Below are 20,725 nucleotides of genomic sequence, written 5' to 3'. Positions count from 1 at the left end.
ATACCTGTGGATTTTTCTGGGGAATCCCGGTCATTATCAAGCAGACAAATAGGGAACATAGTGTAGCAGACACATTTTGTCACCCCTTAAATGGATTATCATAATTATGCAGATACTCACCTGTTACAACAAACACCACTCTGCATACACAATGGCCACACACGCAGACTGGCATGGGTGCTCCATACAAAACATACAGCGAGATCATTTTGGTGCTTTTCATGATTCATTCCAACATGAATCCAGTTCACCATAAATACAGGCCTGTCAAACTGTTTCTACCCCACAGAGAGGGAGGTAGATGGTACAGTAGACACCATTCACCTCTGTGTATTTGGTGGGGGGCAGAAGGAAGGTTGGATTTGGTGGCTTTGGTCTTGCTGAAGAGGGAAGTGTTGATGGGACAAAGGGGGTGGGGGGTCAGCAGGCTTGAAAGGCCTATTTGTGCAGATGAGGGTTGTGTTTGCTTTGCTGTGGTTCCACTGCAGTTCAATGGACGCTCTATCCATGCGTAGCTATTCCTTAACACTTCCTTAACACTTTACTAAAACAGGATTATTACAAAAGAAGATGGAATGTGGGGCGGTGTAATATTTTCATTCTACTCTTTCTTTATCACTGTGTTCCACACATGAACAACAAATGACAACAAACTGGATTAAAAACTAGTGAGTCGATTGTGGAATTTTCTTTTAGCATTTACTTTACTGCAAATTTTACGTTCATGTGGAATTTCAATTAATACTGTAAACAGTGGAATCTCGATAGAATTGACTAATTGGGGGGGATGGTATAGCAAATGGAATTACATTGAAGCACCTTTATATTGGAGGCCACGTGCACAAAATTATTGTCTCGTATTGTCTTGTATTTTAATAAATAAATAAATAAATAAATAAATACAAAAATATATATATATAAAACTTTATTTGTCCTAAGGGGATATTCAGTCAACTGATTGAGGCGGACACTTCCACTGGCGTGTTTAAGGTGTTAGTTCAGCCTTGACGCAGGTCTGCGCTCTAATGAGTGCCATTCTAGTGTCTAAAGTGGATTGTGCAATTGCATGTGAGTGTGTAAGGTATAGCTCAGAAGTGTGCTGTCACTGAACAAAACCAGTCAGACAGGTTGATTTTCACAGTGGTTGGTTCATTTCTTCAAATGCCTGAACATTCATTCATTCATTCATCTTCCGTTCCGCTTATCCTCACAAGGGTCGCAGGCGTGCTGGAGCCTATCCCAGCAATCTTCGGGCGAGAGGCGGGGTACACCCTGAACTGGTTGCCAGCCAATAGCAGGGCACACATAAACAAACAACCATCCGCACTCACATTCACACCTAGGGGCAATTTAGAGACTTCAATTAACCTACCATGCATGTTTTTGGGACGTGGGAGGAAACCGGCGTACCTGGAGAAAACCCACGCAGATACGGGGAGAACATATAAACTCCACACAGGTATGGCCGGGATTTGAACCCTGGTCCTCAGAACTGTGAGGCTGATGTGCTAACCAGTCCGCCACCGTGCCGCCTGCCTGAACATCAAATGTGTAAATTATAAAAGGCATTTATAATTCTATTTGAGCAAAACATGGTTGATTTACCAAACCTTAATCCCACCTTGTTTGTTACGTTTGATAGTTTTTGACAGCAACTATTTTTAGAATGACAAGTGCAGTATTCCAGTGAAAGAGACAGGGGTACCTTGGATATCGGCCATTCTAATTTTTGCAACATATCCGGCCAGTCTTGGTATGAACCTTTTGTTGTTCTCCCACCAAAACCTTTAATCCTCACTACCTCCTCACCTAAAACCGCTAGACTCCGTCTTCCTGGGAACATCATCACTCCTGGTCCACATGGATGGGCGAGTACACATCGCCAGGCTGCTAAGTCTACACTGTCTGGGGTGCCCCGTGTTTGCCCAAGGAGGCAAGCATATGTTCGTGGCTGCTGGGCTCAGAAACACACACCAGTGTGTGATTGGCCCATCACTGGTCAATTTGAGTGTGAAATTCCTAGAACTAAAGAGCAGGCAACTCTACTGGACAAAAGTTTGAGTTGATGTAAAGGAATTGCAAAAACAACAGCTCTGCCTAATCACAAACACACACAATGACACCCAATATACTTTGTTTTCAGTCTAATACATCTATCATATATCTGAGATCATTCATGTGTAGCAGCCAATGAGTAGCAGTGTGCGGGCACTGTATGTAGCTGCTCTCACTAGTCCTAATTGGGAGTTAAAGATACTTTGGTGTTTGCAGCATTTTTTTGGGTGCTTTGGGTGTGTCAGCAATCTGACCTGGAATGGACCCTGGTACAGCTACACTTCTGACACAGCAAACTCTACTTGAAGGTATTATTTACAATGAGTTTTAGGGGGAAAACATAACTGTACTCTACACAAATAACAATGCCAAAATTTTATATGCATGTTCTAATTGCCGGCATGGTGGATGACTGGTTAGTACGTCTGCCTCACAGTTCTGAGGACTGGGGTTCAATCTCCGGCCCCGCCTGTGTGGAGTTTGCATGTTTTCCCCGTGCCTGTGTGGGTTTTCTCCGGGCACTCCGGTTTCCTCCCACATGCCAAAAACATGCATGGTAGGTTAATTGAAGTCTCTAAATTGTCCCTAGGTGTGAATGTGAGTGCGGATGGTTGTTTGTTTATGTGTGCCCTGCCATTGGCTGGCAAACAGTTCAGGGCTTACCCCGCCTCCTACCCGAAGATAGCTGGGCTAGGCTCCAGCACTCCTGCGACCCTTGTGAGGATAAGCGGCTCAGAAAATGGATGAATGGATGGATGTTCTAATTGCTGCATATGAGCCAGGCACTTGTATTGATCTTTTCTTTAAAGAAAAAGATGCACTGTGGTCTTGCTAATGACTTGGCTCAGGTCACCACACATGAATAACTGTCAGTGCACCAACTATAGTGGCACAGAGCCAAAGCAAGTGATCATAAATCCAAAATAAAGTTTGAACCTTTTTTTTCCATCCATCCATCCATTTTCCGAGCCGCTTCTCCTCACTAGGGTCGCGGGCATGTAGGAGCCTATACCAGCCATCAACGGGCAGGAGGCGGGGTACACCCTGAACTGGTTGCCAGCCAATCGCAGGGCACATTTAAACAAACAACCATTCGTACTCACATTCACACCTACGGGCACTTTAGAGTCTTCAATCAACCTACCACGCATGTTTTTGGGATGTGGGAGGAAACACGCAGACACGGGGAGAACATACATCCACACAGGCGGGGCTGGGGATTGAACCCCGCTCCTCAGAAATGTGAGGCAGACGCTCTAACGTTACCGTAAAATAACAGTTACCGAGAACCTACATTTATCGTAGGGGATACGTTCCGGACCCACCTGCAGTAGGTGAAAATTTGGGATTAGAGGCCGTATAATATTACTTTTTATAGTTGTACCGTCCCCACATGCTTTGAACAGATTGAAACTTAGTATAAAATACACTTTTTAAAGTATTGCTTCGTGTCTTTTTTCAGTCTCTCGCTGTCAAGGGATGGGAGATTATTGTGTATCATAAAAAAATAATGAGTTGACGCGTGCTTGCTTCAAACTGTCACTCCCAGTTGTAATTTACCGTAAAATTGACACATAAAACAAAAGATAATGAAATATTGTATGTTTAAACACCAAAATGTTCAACCAAACCATATACAACGTAAATCAAACTCAATCAGGGCAGCACGGTGCAAAAGTGGTCAGCAAGTCTTGCTCACAGACAAAAGGTTACGGGTTTGTGTTGTTTGCATGTTCTCACCACTCTTGTGTGGGTTTTCCCTGGGTAGGCCTACTGTACGTAAAGGTGTGACACCATTCATATTGCATGGCTCCTGTGGCCTCCTGGGGCCACGTGCCCCGTGGCCGCCCTCAGTGGCCGCCCCGTTTTCGCCCCCTGTTGGATGCCCTATCCACCCTCTCCTCTACCTCCGGCTTGCCCTCCGGCTGGGACGGAGGCTGGCTACTGCTGCGGTCCCTGCTGACTGGTGGGGCCTCTCACTCTCCTGTTTTGGAGTGGAGGGTAGTGGTGATGGGGCACGCAGGGTGATGGGTGGAGGTGATGGTTGGCCGTGCGGGTGCAGCGGCGGGTCCTAGTGTTCTTCTCCTTGGTTTGGTTGGCGGAACACCCTGGGTGCCTTGGCGCGGGTGGTGCCCTAACAGCCGGGCCAAGCCCAGGCTGGTCCCCGGCCCTACCCTTCCCTCTGGATGTGTAGGGCTGGGGTCCTCCATCCCCATCATGCCTGCACAGCAACTCCAGGACACTTCTGACTTTTATTTTGCATGCGTGATGGTGTCAGTTTACTTGCGTGTGTCCGTAACCACACACTCAGGGGACTGAGATGCTTGGTGTGGGGCCTCCCCCTAATTGCGACACACAAGTTTACAAGCTTCCTGATCGTCCTCTCACTTGCACTCAGTTTCTACAGGTGTTTGGATTGATATGACATAGCCACTCCCACCATCCCACCCACCAATTGCACTGCTGCGTTCACTACCCCTGTCCTGTTTTCTTCCCGTCCTGTCCCGTTCTGTCTTATCCTGTTCCTCCCTCACAGGGTGCAGCACTACCCTCCCGTATAAAACTTGACTCCAATGTTAACATTGCAGTAATCGCATATTTTTATTTTTATTTAATATATTTATTTATTTTTTTAAAGAAAAGGAAAGAAAGATTCTAAATTGTCCATAGGTGTGCATAGTAGGTAAGTGTGAATGCTTGTTTATTTATATATTTATATCTCCTGCGATTGACTAGCGACGAGTCTAGGGTGTATCCTGCCTCTCACCCATAGTCATTGGGGATTGGCTCCAACTCACCCATGACCCTAATGGGACAAGCGCTGTCGAAAATGAATGAAGGATATATTTATTCTTTATTTTACACTTGCTATGTTTGGACTGAATTCAGTTTACTTTTTACGGATTTTTTTTCTTTTAAGTAGTGGTAGAATAACACAAATAATAAGAGCTGTCATCGTGAATACATGTTGCAGTCGTACAGTACAGTATGTGTTCTGCTCAAAACCAACTACCTAAAATAAATTATGACTCGCTCTTTAAAAAGAAACTCTGCCACTCCCCCAATATAACTGAGTTACAGTAATCTTAGCTTTGAAAACAAAAGCACAAAGATTCATTATCCCCAAAACAGAACAGTCTCACCAAGATGTTGCGTAAAAGGTTTGCTGCCAAACCTCTCCATCTGTATAAACGTACTGTATTGTGTGCTGTACTTTACAGCTCATCCCAGCTCCTAGTGGCTGAATGGGATATTACACCCTTTCAATAAAGTCCACCTGAACCCTAAATCCCACTTTTAGATCTTGTAAAATAATGTGTAACTGACAGCCTGTCATTACTACTCTATTTTGCCTCATTTAATGGTCATATTGCTATTTTTACTTATTTACTATCATTACAGTAATGATGATTTGTGTTTTCATGGCTGACTGTAAACAAACAATCATTTCAGATCTTGGATTTGTGGTTTATCCATGACTAAATCTACAGATTAAAGTCACATAACGCCACTCAAGACTCCTGATAGGACTTTTTTTCCCCTTTTTTTTTTATTGTGAAAGGGAACTAAAATTGGTTTGTCAGCCCTTTTCTGTCATCCATACTGTGCACGTTTATGCAAGTGTGTCAAACCCCAACCCCAGAACGGGCATTTCACAACCTACAATGAAGTCAGCCCGTAACCTTAAGTACCGCTTTGTGGAACTGTGTAAATTTGACACCATTATGCCACAGAGAGGGTCTGTGTAGGTGTTAATGCTAGAGTGGGAGAACGCCAGTGATCTGTAATCCTTTCATGCCTCATCCACTGCTGCAAAATGTTTACTTTGGTTAACCTAAGTCGTCTCTAGGGGATTTTGAATTGTTAAAATGGTTTTACTGCACCTTTAAAGTATTGTTAATATCATTCCGAACTGTCAAAAAAGTATCATCATGTGGAACTCTCCAGAAAAAGTACAAGTACTTCAAGCAGTGATGCTGGAAGTCTATTGGATATATAACGATACACTGTGGTCGTGTTGCTTTCAAATTGTCTGTAAGATCAAGGCCTGTCCAGGCTATGTTGTTCACGGGAGCATGACCTAACTGCAAATGAGCTACCACAGTTTCTTTGAGCAATCTCTACTTAAGGCAAACGTTTTGTGTTTTAGGTCCAGAGCCCGCTGTGCATTTCTTGTACTAGCATCATTATGTTTTTTTTACTCTTTTAGAAGCCAACGTCCTCTCATCTTTAACCCAACTTTTTGGGCACCATGGATTAAACCCTCATACGTGGGAGAGAATGGTTTGTGTGCGACATAGCTGGGGGCATGGTGCAGTACTTGCCTCAGTTGAGTGGACCCAACCCCTCATAATTATAGACAGTAAAGAGCAATGATGTCTTTCAGGGAGAGAGCGTTCTCTTGGGTTTAAGGAAATGTGCAGCGGGGACGAAATGGAGGAGCAGTGTCTCAGTCTGAAGCTGGACAAACCAAAAATGTCATCCTCAATTTACACATGGATGACCGATAACAGTTAACGTGAGCGTAAATGACGGGTTTATTGACACTGGCGCACAGAAACAGGCGTAGTCCTCATTTGGCGTGATCTTCCTCAAAATCTTAATTGGAGAAGTCCAAACATTCCCTGGTCCATAATGTATCTATGCTGGCTACAACTGTCAAACTGATCCACCATTTTGCTCCATGTGTCCCAGTGAGAGTGTCTGTGCTTTTCTTTCCGTCTGCCCGTCTGTCTGTGTCATTCGGCCGCCCTCCACCTCCTACGCTTAAGTGAATCCCCACTGCCTCGCAATCTTCCCTTGATCCAAATTTAATTCTGCTCCTTCTGTTTTTCTTCTCCGTACTCATTTAATAGCCCAACCGCACAGACACATGCACGCCATCCATGCTTATTTTCGAGCTCTTCGCCGACGAGACCACAACACCTCTGATGCAGTGTACTCATGTAAACTTTCAATACAAATAACAGTTTGTGGAATCTTGTAGTATGCCATCTTTCTGTCTTTCCATCTCGCTCCTCATCTTTCTGTCCCCTCTCTTGTGTGCACGGCACAGTACAGGCTGGTGTTAGGCTGAGAGGTTTTCTTTGGCAGTCTGCTCCCCCCTTGGCTGGGACAGGCCGCTTGCTACTGGCTGCGAGTTGAGAGGGGAAGCGAGGCGGTAGCAGGGAGGGAGAGAGGGGAGGGAGACTGGAGGAGTGGAGGCGTGGTCTCCAGCTGGTAATGAAGTCTTCTCTTTTCATCCTCAGAAAGCAGAGTGTTAGTGGACGGGCCTGGGATCTGCGCAGCTCCTCTGCTTTCGGCCGGGTGACACTCTGCTCAGCGCCGCCTGCGCGTCTCAGCGCCCGTCTCCACAGTTGCGAGATAAGCAGAGGCAGAGACTCTGCCAGTCATGTGGCTTTTCCTCGTACTCACTCCACATCAGAACTCTTGAGGTAAGCATTCCGACTGCTCCTGCTCTCACTGCACTCCCATACTGTCTGTCTGTGTTGATTGTTGTGGTGGGGGGTTGGAGCGTCATGTGGGCTGTCCGCTCCAGGGCCCTCCCACTTTTCTATGGGCATGCATGTGCGTGTGTTTATGATTCCACTATGTATGATAGAGCTGTGTTGATGTCTCATACACTATGGATTTACCCACACACACCTTTTACCTGACAGTAGGCCCGCTCATTTATATGCTAATGACTCACATCATTGATGCAAGGAAGTGCACCATGTAGAATTGTGGAACAAGTTTGAGGACCGATTGATACTCACCAGACATGATTCACGATTTTATATATATGCAAATTTTTGGGGGGGAGTTTGACAGCATTTGTCAGATCCATACAGTGATCAAACAGTGCTGTGTCACTGCTTGTGTGTTTACATTCGTGCACTAGTGGTTTATCTTAAGGCAGCTATGTGCAACTAGCTTTTGAAGCTCATCTCTATAAATCAAATATACAGGACACAGTCTGTACTCTTCTGTAGCCTTGTGCACCCGGCTTTGATGTGATTTCCGTGGATGTGTCCTTCTCCCCATGGGCCAATTCAGATCCTGTCTACAACAAACCCAATTTCATCCACATTCTGCTGGAAATCCATCCATCTGTATGCCCTCGCTTCTCTCCCTGTTCGTTTTGGACTGTGTGCGCTTACACTGCAATTGCTCCTCAGTGAGGTCTTGACGTGCCTATCAACACCCACCTCTATTCTCATTGACAGTATTCCAGTTTTACCCTCCATGCGCACTGGTCTGAAACAACTTATAGGGAACAAGTCTTTCCGATACCTCTCCTGGAAAAAAATAACTTAAGTGACTTTCCATTAGTTTCTGCTGGGCCATGAGAATTATGGTTTCCCAAATGAATAGTGTACAGGAGCCCAGCTTAATTGGAAAAACACAAGCACGGTCTGCCATGGTGGAGACGGTCCTTGTGTCACTGCTGAACTGTGTGAATGTACTTTCCAGAACTGGCTAGGAGGAGTGAAGGATAGAGGAAAGTGCAGAGCATGAGATAAACGCAAAGCAGAAGAGAAGTCAAGTCTAAGTTAAAAGGGTTATGAATTGATTTTGCTATACTTCAATTAGTTTGTTGATATTTAAGCCTCTGCTCTGACAGTGTGTCTAAAAGTTAGACTAAATGGCAGAAAGGGATCATCATGAAACAGTTTCCTGATCATTAAGCCTCAAAGAACAACAACATTACCCACAGTAAAACCTGCTTGATTACAGTCCAGTAAACAGCATCTTCTCTCTCATGATCCTCCCAACAGGCAGTCATCATATTTACCCATCCTTGGAGCAGTAAGAGGTTACTTAAACTCGACCACCAAGGAGTCTGTAGAAGAATCCTTTAGGTGTTGCAGTATCGTATAAACAAGACTAGACGTTTTCAATTCATCATCAGTCAAAATATGCATCATTATCACAGGTTTCTGTTTCTCTGCTCGACCCCTGCAGTCTCTGCTGTGTTTCTGTCACAGCCTCATATGGTGATGCTTGAGACCCTGTCACTGGTTTCAAATGGCACATTTGTCAAACACATGTTTGCCAGCATCGTCTGTTGCCAGGGCTTTCTGGGCTGCAGGGGAAAACATCTCTTGTTGACTTCACTGCTGGGTGGCTCAGTTGTTTGTCAGTGCACCATGACGCCTGACCCTGCTACCACCTCAAGCTGTCTCACTGCCTGTTAATGTAACCTTAGACTCACCTACAACCCCACCACCTCCCTTCTTCCACCACTGCCAGTCTGCCAGATATTTTGAGATCAAAACTTGTGATGCTGAGAATTGGGAAAAGCCTATCGTCTCTAATCTCTAGGAACATCCACAGGGGTTCTAGGATGGGAAGGCCAGTGGATCAAATTATTCACTGAAAAATAAGAGTGGAGACTGCAGTCAAAAACACAGACAACCCCAAGAGGCCCCTCTGTTTATTATTAATCCACCTTTGCATTTTCATTTTGTCCATACCAAAGTATATCAAAGATATTACTCTAGCTCTAGCTCTTTTTTTGTGTATGGGTCATTGGCTAGTTTAGTTTATTATCATCTCAGCGGCTACAGGCTAGACCGGTAGCTTAGGTTACATAACAGTATGGAGGGTATTCCTCCCTTAATTCCCATGTGGAGTAGTCAGGGTCATGGCTTCTAACTTCTCTGACCCAATACTTACAGACAGTAGATTCAATAAATGTGACCTCAGGCGAAGTTAAAGCACCTATTCTGATAGTTTTCCCAGTAACAATCAATATGATTACTGTCGTTTGATGCAGAGAAATACTGTATTCGAGAGTATCAACATAAAAATGATCATCTGTGTCATGACTTATGACCACATTTTGCTTCTTTGACAATTTTGATTAGTCAGTCACGTGACAACACACTAGTAGTACTATAGTCTTACAAATGATTAGCTGCTTTTAGCTCGTTGTTAGATGACTGAACTAAAAAAAAAATTGCACTGGTTTGGTGACAATAGTAGACTTTCTTCAAATTTCTATAACCAAAGCTGCCATCAAAAAACGTTATCCACCTTAAGAAACAGAGCACATTCATGAAATGTGAAAAGATGGCAACTTATTCTGGGTCCAGAGAAAACCTTAATAAATCCCATTAAATGGTTTAATCCTTAAGGTGTATGGTCATGTAAATTTCAGCTAAATTTAAAAACATAATTAAAGCTCTCCCCTCTTAAAAGTTTATGAGTCTGGCTTTTCTTGTGAGGTGTTCAGGTCATGACCTCAATATGTTATCCCATATATTATTTTTTTTCATACTTCATCTGATTCTCGGATAGAGCTGACATACTGTTTATCTAAAATAATATTCCCTTAAGCCTTTGTAAAATTGTACATTCCATGACCTTTATTACAGTTGGCATCTACTTCCATATCAGACAGATAGGAGGGGAACCATGATTGAGTTTGTTCTGATTCAAATCCAATTGCGAGTGTAGATAAGCAAAATAAAATCATCTGTTTTCGTTACAAAAGCATTGGTCATCCTTTTCACTATTCTAATATTTTACCTTGGTCAGTCTTTGACCTGTATGTATATATATATATATATATATATATATATATATTTTTTTTTTTATCCTACAAAAATGGGTTGTCACTTCTACTTATTACAGTAAGGATAAAATACTATATATACATCTGTGTCTTTAGTCAAATGAGTCAAAGAAGTAATCAGTAAAACTCCACAAACTCTATATTATACCTTTCCGGTTGCTGGTGGCTACCTGGTTTGTCCTCACCTGGAATTGGGCCCAAATACTATTGGAAGTTGATATTTTGAAAGCTGAGCACTGTTAGCCGAGTACTGATGTAAAACACATGACTTAGAGATGAGGAGAATCTATCATCTTCCATCATTTCAATCCCTTACCCAACCTCATCCTACTCCTCCTCTTCCTCCCTATCTGTGTCCACACTTTCAAACACATTCAGCATATTTTCCAGCCTTCCAAATATGACTCACACACCTTCAATGTAAATGGCCTCCTGAGACCTCCACACACATTCCGTCACTGGAGCAAATGGATGCGTAGGTGTACAAGTATATGCTTGTATGCGTGTATCTATTTGTTGACTACTTTGCATCCTTGACGATAAATTCAAATCTGTGTGTCACAGTATGCGATAATCTGGCTGTCTGTAACAACCATCATGTGTTCATTAGATGATTTATTCAAGGCAGAAAATTGGCCTGAATATTTGCCTTGCTCCTGTGCTCCTGCTGCTGCTTGACTGCAGACCCAGCAGCTCTGATTGATTCTGACAGTGACAACAAGAACAGGCTGCTTGCAAAGACTTAAGGAGGACCTCCCCCTGTAACCACACTGAAAACTCAGACCAAAGCCAAATAAAACAATGGAACGCTTTACCCCCCCTCAAACGTCCTTTGAAATGTTCGAGCCTAGTGATACAGTGTTAGTGAAGCATTACCAGCACACACGCAGTCCTTTTTTTTACGTTTATTTAGCATTAAATTGTCTCACTGGACTCGTGGACTAGACTAAATGGATTTGCCAAGCCACTGAAGCAGCCTCTGTGTATGCACTGAGTTGATCGGGCCTTTGGAGAGAGAGGGGCAAGGGGAGTCACCAGTAAATTATAGATCAGACTTCGCCAGGCTGCTGGAGCTAAAAGAGTTTAAGGGCTGCGTTCCCTTTGTCAAGACTTCCGCATTCCTACTCTTCCCCTCTCGCTCCTGCTGTTTCACTCCAGATGTGGCATTGTTAGGACACACATTTGTTTTGGGCCCGTGGACCTGTGCGAAGTCTGACGTCATGCTCTATTTAAAGGGATAGCCTTAAGAATTGGCTGGAAAGGAGTGTGCCATGGTCTCATTTCAAAGCTTGGGACGAGGGCTCCCGATGACTGTCACACACGTGGCAGCAAGCTGGGTCATGGATAAATAATGACATTCATTGAAAGGGTTGAAAGATATGTTCGGGATTTGTGCATTCACCCTGCTTTTCATGAGAATCAGAACATTAGGCAAGGCAAGGCAACTTTATATAGCGCATTTCATACACAAGGTAACTCAGTGTGCTTTATATGATTAAAAACATTTTTTAAAACACAGCGCGAAAGACATTTAAAAGCAAAGTACATAAATAAAAGACAAATTACTCAAATAATGGACAGCACAGTGCAAGAAAAAGATTCAAAAAACATGGTTTTAAAATGCTTTAAAAGAGCTCAATTGTAAGCATGAGAAAAAGGAATCATTTTAATCTGGATTTATAAATGACTTCACTTCTGTTAGATGCTTATTCCATTTGTGTGCGCCATAACAGCTAAATGCTGCTTCACCATGTTTGCTTTGGACTCTGTGCTCCACTATCTGACCTGAGTCTGCAGATCTCAGTGTCCCACTGGGTCTATATTCTATCAGCATTTCTTTATTGTATTCAGGACCTAAACTGTTCAGTGATTTATCGAGCAGTAGCAGAACTTTATTCTATAGCTGACTGGGAGCCAGTGTCAACACTTTAAAATTGCCATAATATTCTCTGTTAACATTGTTCCGGACACTAAAAATCCAAATATATTGCAAATGTTTGTTGTTGATTTTTTTATATAACTACCTGTATAAGTGAATGGGCATACCTTTTGCATTAAAAAAAAGATTGCCTTATTAGACTTTGAAATGATAGGTTCTTAAAGCCAAGTTGATACATGCCTCTGGTATACTATGGATACATAGTACCGCTTTGTAAGCCTTTATCTTTTGGCAGTAGGTGTATCAGGTATTCAGTTATAAATCAAACAAAATTAACACCTTATTGGAGGGTAGGGGTCTCTCTGCAATGACTGCGCTTATTGTGAAACTGTCAGTATAGTGGATAGTCAGTAGCAGAAGACTGTCAGGGTCCACTGTCAGATTCCCCATGGGAGCTCTGCCTTCAACTCTGTTTGAACCTCAAACACATACATATTTGTCAGGTCTTCTCTAGCATCTTTGGTTTAAATAGCTCAAAGCTCAAACCCTGTTGAATATTTCCGGTTCAAATGGGCATGTTTACTCGAGCTTCATCACTCACTCTTCCCTCCTCTTACTCAAGAAATTCATATTGGCTTCTTGGCCCTTTTGTGAGCTGACAGTTGGAATGTCAGCACTAGCCAATGACAACCATATTTCCGTTAGTCATATGCACATTCATGCGCTGAGAAAGGGAAAGCGCTATTGTGGATAATGCACTTCTCAGACTGTCTGTGTATATTTTGTATGACCTCCTCACATATACTCACACTCAGTGAGTATGATAGCCTGACAATGCATACCATGACAAACACCTTTTCAAAAGAACTTGTTGCCACATTTCCAACATATCTTTTTTTAAGTTGTCTGTATAAACTCTGTCTTGATTGTTTGTAAAGTGCTGCTTGCCTCACCTGTTCATCATAACAGAGAGTTGTTCATTTGTAATCTCAGGTGTGGTGCTTTGAGTCCAACACAGATTACTACACATAAAGGAAATGCAGTTGTTTTGGACACAAAAATGTGTAGTCTCTCTGACTCTACTGCAATATGTCAAACTCACGTCCATATTGACACACAGAAATGCAAACAGCTCTGGATCGTTTAGATTAATTTTTGCATTCCAAATTCTTAAAAAAACAAATCAAGAAAATGGTGTGACATGTTCATCCTTTCTCACACTCTGAGATGCACATGCGCACACACAATCCATCTGGCTGTTGTCCTGAGTCTCACACAAAGTGAAGTACGAGAGTTTAGCCCAGAGGTAAAGGGTCAAGCACATCTAGGTGATCTGTGCTTCCGGCCCATATTTTGTTTAGGTTTATATGTTTACACACCATGCAGTCTTGTCAGACACTTGTATATACCCCACACCCAGCTTCAAGCACACACAGCTGGCACAACCAAATTTACTCCGTTTGTTTTAGGCGGGGAGATAGATAGAGAGAGCGAGAGAGAGAGAGAGAGAGAGAGAGAGAGAGAGAGTGTGTGTGTGTGTCGTGTTTGTGTGTGTTTGTACGTGTTGTGTGTGAGGAACATAATGGATCTTCACTCGCTCTTAACATTGAAAAACAAAGCATACCAGAATTCTCAATCTTAAATACGCAGTGATTAGTGCGCAGTTGTGTGGAAATATAAACGCAATCCTAATTCTACAAACAAGTTTACCCTGACTGGAATGATTTGATGTTCGTTTGGCAAAATATATGACTGTTCCATCAGTTGTCGCCTTGGGTTTTTAAAGAATTTTGCGGTCTCTTTATCTTCTTCCCCAACAGCCTGCATCTTGTGCAATCTGCCAAAACGTTGACTCATCCATTTCCATTCATGAGTCTAGATGAATACGTATCCACGCCATTGATGAAGGTTGCTCCAAACAAATAGCCTTCGTCCTGCAAATGTGCAGGGTCAGTCCAAATGTTAGCGCACTCAACACTCACTTTTCAAAGTATTACTGTCACTGCTAAAACAGGTGGCTGTACACTAGTAAAAATGGGATGTACAGGTCAGTCGAGTGGTGGGGCGGACTAATGACAAACTGCAGTGTAAACTGAAATTTAAACATTATAATTTGAGGGGAGTGTCAGTGTGGTTGTCAACTTTGCTTGCTTTTTCCTTTATGTCCTTGTTGTTTTGTTTCCCAAAGCGTCGTGCTGCTTATATTCTTTGGAAGGTTGCACAACATAATGGATCAGGAAGGAAAACCGTAAATTGAATTATTCATCTTAAATTTTCCAAATGTCAGTGGACGGTTACATTTGCCAAGCCATAAATATTTCACTGATTGCAAAAGCAGGAAATCTGTGTCTTTAAGTTAAAAGAAGTCTCATTAAAACTTTGAAAATAGCCCTGGAACAAAGTTGGATTTCACTGCTAGGCTTTGTTAACTCTGTGTTAGAGCTTTTAGTTGCAACAGAGCTTCAGTTTTATGGTCTACAGCTCTCAAACTGTAAGTTTGTACGCTAGAATAAAAGTAAAAGTTGTTTATCTGTCAGTGTGTGTGTGTGTGTGTGGGGGGGGGGGGGCATGTTTTCACCTATATTCACATGTGTTTTCATTTGAAGGGCTCTTGTGGTTTTTTCATGCTATCAGTTGGTTATATCTCAGCAGTCCAAAGTTGGTGCCCACCCCTTAAGTTTCAACCTCAGCACAGTAGTGTGCATCTCATTTCCGTGTTTGGGTTTGGATGTAGCCTGAAACTGCCATACAGAAGAAAGGGATTTGTTATGTGAACCATGTGTGACAGCTGCTGCACAACTTGAATTTGTGTGTGTGTGGGGGGGGAATAAAAAAAGCTGGTCAACCTGGTTCCTTTCCTATTTGATGTCTGACATTATATTGACTGTGAGTGTAGATTGTATCAGTTCCTTTGCAACCACTACGGCATAAGATGATCACTGATAGTTGTTTGTTAACCCTAGAGTCTCGCTTTCTGCTCAAATTTGAAACTTGTCTTTTTGATGAAAAAATGACTTTAGGTTTAATTATACTCTTTGGTTTCCTCAAGTGTTAGCAAAACTACACACAAAAAGCAACAAACAATGTTTTATAAAAATTGCTGTACAATAGCACAGGCCAAGGAGAAAGTGTGACATTTTCTTTCCTGTAAGAACAACGAAACGAATGAAACTGCAAAACTACTTTGTGGTTTTATAGAACAAACTGTCATCATACTGTATACATATACAGCATGACGTTATTAAAAATAACAATAGAACAGCAGACAGAGTTCTTGACAAAATTACATGCATTTCAGAGGATTGTGTGATCTGTTGCTTCAGTGTCAGAGTTGTGCTTTAAGAAAGTCATCTCCTGTCAACAGCATTATTATCAGGGCGGTGACACTGGAATCTCACATCTACTGTATTTTTGTCTTGTCAAATACGTAGACAACACCTGTTATTTTAGTCCTAATTCATTGTACACACATATACTGTTGTTAAACAGTTCGGGTTGAAGATTTATTTTATTTTTTTTAGACATTTATAGCAGGTCATATCATGTTCATGGTAAACATAGTGTAGGCAAGGTGGACAAGTTATCTTTGGAAAAGCATTCTGCAGCTCCCCAAGCTTCTTAAAAATAAAATTACACAAGAATAACTTTAAAGTTTAGGAGAAAGTATGTAAAGGTAAGTCTGGGGCAGAGACACAATACTTACATCACTATTGGCTGTACTTGTGACAATGGAACCTCTAAATTCGACAACAACCCGTTCAGTGGCACTGTTTGACAGGCAATGTTTTCAATAACATTATAGTTTAAAAATTAGCTAATCGCTTTGTTACAAGGCTGAACAAAGCTAAAGCACAATCAAATTACTAACTGGAGCAAACACTTAAGGCCCATCTCACTGGCCAGGAAGATGTCTGGGAGACGTCTCCAGAACACCTGACAACCAATTCACCCGGAAGTCGCAGATATAGGCCTATCTACAGTGTATATATTCTTTAAATAAATAGATCACGTTTATTATGCATGTTTGTGTGTACGCGTGCTGTCATACTCCACCCTCAGCCTATATGTTATGTAATACTGTAGCTGTTTTTATATTGCACTAGGATATAGTATATATTGTTACATCGCACAGCTGTATTCCAGGTATTTTAATAAGATAAATCCTCTATAGACCTGGAGATGAGAGGCCTTTCCTGTTGCTCTTGTGAGATGGCAAAACCTTGGCATCCAGAACCCCTCTTACAATAGAAAAGCTCATATTCAAATCAGCCCCTGGATCACAAATGGCCTTTACTTGTAGCTGGATTGTATTTGAGAAGCTTAAAGTCATTCAAGGAGCTTAGCGGTCTTGTAGACGGAGGTGTGCACCTGGTAGAAGGATGAGGGAATCCCCCAGGCTGTCTCCCATGAGACTAATATTATCTTCCATCTTTTTTCTTCTGAACAACTCTTATTCTGTCATCTTCCTACTGCTCTTATCTCAAGATATAAATACAGTACATATCCTTACTCTCTGATCTTCCAAGAAAAAAAACTACCCATCTTATTGGCTCAGTGAGATGCTCAATTGCTACGTGTTCCACTGCCCCCATTAAAATGACAGAGCAGTGAGGGAGACACGTGGTGGGCAGGGCAGAGGTATTACTATCAGCTTTCTCTTTAACTACATCAACCACTGAGTCTAAGCCAGAGAAGCCTGAGGGCCCTTCATCTTCCCAGGGATCTTTTGATGATGAAATATTGTCATCGGTCTGAATATGTTATTCCCTTGCATTTCACTGTCGTTGCTGACATTTTATTTCTAACATTTTTCCTTGAGACTGAAATGAATAAACCGTATCACCGCTGTGTCCAAATAGGGTCAATTTCATATTTTTTCACAAATCGATACTATTGATCTGTCCCCACTTTGTGTTGAAAATAGCTTGAGAACATCTATGAATGCTCTTGAATGCTCAACTGTCTGAGAAGTGTTGTAAACTCAACCTCTTCGCTAAATCTGTGGGAGCCGTGCGGCATAATTGTCACCTAGATTGAAAGTCTGGATGTTTTTTTTTAGACAATAACGAGTAAAAATAGTGAGGTTAAACACATTTGAGTAGGGTTGTTTTGTTAAAATCCATCGCTATAATGCTTCACTGCAGAAGTAAACTCGTGAGCCATGGAGGTAAATTTACGTGCAGATTAATATCCACCTAATACACGGGGTTTGTCAGGTCATCATTTTATTTATTACATGACTCTAAGATCTTTGAAAAAGAGTTTGGGAAGATGACATAACACAGGTGTTTGCTTTTGTGAAGTATTAAAGGCTTTTTGTATGGTTGAAGGCTTGGTGTGAGCACAGATTGTGATGTGGACGGCTGGTGCCTGGAGGCATACAGTATTCTACTGTTTTAATCAATGATAGTTTAAGCTAATAAATTAGGGATTTTTTTTAGGTTCAATTAGCGATTGAACATGATTTTGGGAAGGTGTTGTCTTGATATTAGTGCACGATGATGATTGCAATATAAAGTGTAATATCAACTTGAACAAAGCTGTGTTTGTGATCTCAAGCAATATGGAGTTTTGTTTTTTTTATTTCCTAAAAAGACAATTTTGGAGGTGTGACGATTCCGCCCAATAGTGACAATATAAGAAAGTGTGAACCAGAAAGTGGAAAGCATCTACTCTACAGTATTTGAGCAGCTGCTACTGCATGGCGGCATACGTTTCAGCAAGAGAAATATGCAGGCTATGTTTATGTGTGATTGAAAATTTGCTTAAATGTGGTCCCTCTTTTCCATCACCAGCTCACCAAAGCATCAAACCAGTACCTTCATGAAGAGGCCTTTTGAAGTGGTTTCTTATGCTTTAAGTCATCACCGGCATCTGTGATTGAGGTCACTATCTAATTGGGTTTGTCTTACAGATATTATTAATGTACAAATTAAAAAATAAAATTCCATCTGAATTGCACTTAGGTGCGTTATAGTTCACTTTTTCAGGAAATGGCTCAAGTCCCCTATGGCCAAGGCACCCATTTTACATTAGAAAAATCACACAGTACACCACTAAACAAACATTTCATAAATTGTATAAATACTGAAATAATGAGGATCTTGTCTCAGTTTACTTACAAATTGACTTAGTGTGAAATGTGGGCCTTTTTTAAGGTTTATTGTACCTTCTGCCATCTAACAGAAGATAATTGTATTGTTCTGCCTGTCATGATACGTCGCTGGCTTAGATTAATAACCAAAGACATATTTGCAATAATAAATAATAATTTTCAGACAAATTGAGTGAAATTGGATAATTTCCCATAGCACCCCTAATAATCTCTCGTGGCACACCCCCTGGTTGGGATTCAGTACCCTTCAGTATGTTGACATGATTAAATGGAGTCATAGTTGCTTTCATGACTCATTTCCTATTGAGTGTCTTCTAAAGGCATCAAAATTTTAACTTACTTACGCATTTTTTTTACTGATATTTAACAACAGCATGCTCACAATTCTTGCCCCTCCCCCCTTAGTTCTGATACCATCATTACGATGCCACACATTTTCACAGTCTTTCATCAAGCATAGACCTGTAGGGTTCAAACACAGCTGTCAGAGAAGATCCAAATTTTAGTCATTATTCTGTGATTTATCACTGCTCAATTCCAAGGGCTGACAAAGCACATTATCTTACAGTCTCGTTGGGCTTGTAATAAGGAGAATTAGGTGCCTGCCACTGCTATGGCAACCCAGATCACCTACCGGTACTTTAGTGGTCTTTGATATCAATGATATTATATACAGTCTTGCTTACCATTATTGGCACCCATTAAGTTTAAAAACTACATGTGGAGTATCTCCTGAAGAAAATGAATCAAGTGAAAAAAAAATTCTATAGAGAACTTGTGTTTGATACAAAAGAGCAAATGATGAACAATATTTTATGAACAGATGAAACAAAAATAGAGCTTTTTAGCAATGCACACAAACACTATGTTTACAGACGGCGCAATGAAGCCTTTAAGGAAAAGAGCACCCTGCCAACAGTCAACAGTCTGTGGGGCTGCTTTCTGCATCTGGTACTGGAGGCCTGGACTGTATCACAGGTACCATGAAATAAAAAAAATGATCAAGAGAGTTTAGAGCAAAATGTTTTACGCAGTGTAAGAAAACTTGGTTTGAGGTGAAGATCATTGGTCCTCCGGCAAGATAAAGACTCAAAACACACATCCAAAAGCACACAGGAATGGTTGAAAAGGAAAACAAATGAGTGTTTTAAAATGGCCAGCAAATGAGTTCTGATCTCAATCCAATTGAAAATCTTTGGGGGCAGCTGAAATCTGCCATTGGGGAAAAGAACCCTGTAAATGTTCAAGAGCTTGAACAAATTGCAAAGAAAGACTGGGAGAGAATACCACCTGAGAAGTGCAAAAAGCTTATAGTTGGATACAAGTAACATTTGGAGGCTGTCATCGCTGCCAAAATGGTGTGCAACCAAATATTAAGGAGGGTGGCAATATTGCTGCACATGCTGTATTCTGTTTTTTTTTCCCTTTGAAATTCCAATAGCTAAGTTGAAAAAAACTAATTTCTTTGTTAAATTATTTTGGACCTCCAATTAAAAGATCCTGATGATGTAAGTTTGGTCCATTTTCATTTATTTCTGAAGATATTATACAGGTTATGAAAAAAATGAAGAGGTGCCAATAATGTTGAGCATGACTGTAACTCTCATATTGATGCTGTAGCATGTTGATGTTAATGTTTAGTTGGTTGCAATATATATATTTATTTTTCAAGACATTATCATTCCAGACAATTGGCCAACTGCTTACATATGTCACAATGCACCATCTCGCCACTATTCCGCCATAATTTTGATCATTTCTCTCACTCTGTCTCTCTTTTTCGGGCTATGGTGTAGCACACTGCTTTATTGCTTTGTTATGTTGTCACTCTGGTCTTCCGCAGAGATTGCAGGTGGCACAAACGCGGAGCAAAGGATCAATTTGAAAGTCCTACTTAAGCTGTGGAATGTTCAAATTGATCATTTTTGTGCCAACTCCATTTGTGTGACAAATCATGAAAGCACTGTGCTACACAAAAGTCTGAAGAAGAAAAAAAGCACTTTTGTGTGTAAGACTTTTTGGGAGCAAAACATTTTTTCACACTACAAGTAATGATGAACCTTGAGAGGAATTCCATGCTCTTCGCTGCTTAATGTGTACAAGGGCTGGAGCT

At 41.5% G+C, this 20,725-nt stretch overlaps 1 protein-coding gene across 4 annotated transcripts in view; it reads left to right on the top strand.

Annotated features, from left to right (window-relative positions):
* Positions 1–20,725, top strand: part of LOC133477864 (zinc finger protein 469) — a 306,446-nt gene that overhangs the window by 248,077 nt on the left and 37,644 nt on the right. For all 4 annotated transcript variants that reach the window (XM_061773135.1, XM_061773134.1, XM_061773136.1 and 1 more), the window contains one exon: positions 7,305–7,490. Coding sequence is in view for 1 of the 4 variants with exons in the window: in XM_061773137.1 (XP_061629121.1) it covers positions 7,305–7,490 (186 nt within the window). In the remaining 3 variants the exon portion in view is untranslated. The remainder of the gene's footprint in view (positions 1–7,304; positions 7,491–20,725) is intronic.

This window comes from Phyllopteryx taeniolatus, chromosome 5 (genome assembly GCF_024500385.1).
Source record: "Phyllopteryx taeniolatus isolate TA_2022b chromosome 5, UOR_Ptae_1.2, whole genome shotgun sequence".
Lineage (NCBI taxonomy): Eukaryota > Metazoa > Chordata > Actinopteri > Syngnathiformes > Syngnathidae > Phyllopteryx > Phyllopteryx taeniolatus.
Note: the sequence above shows the minus strand (reverse complement) of the source record. Positions and strands in the feature narration are given on the sequence as shown.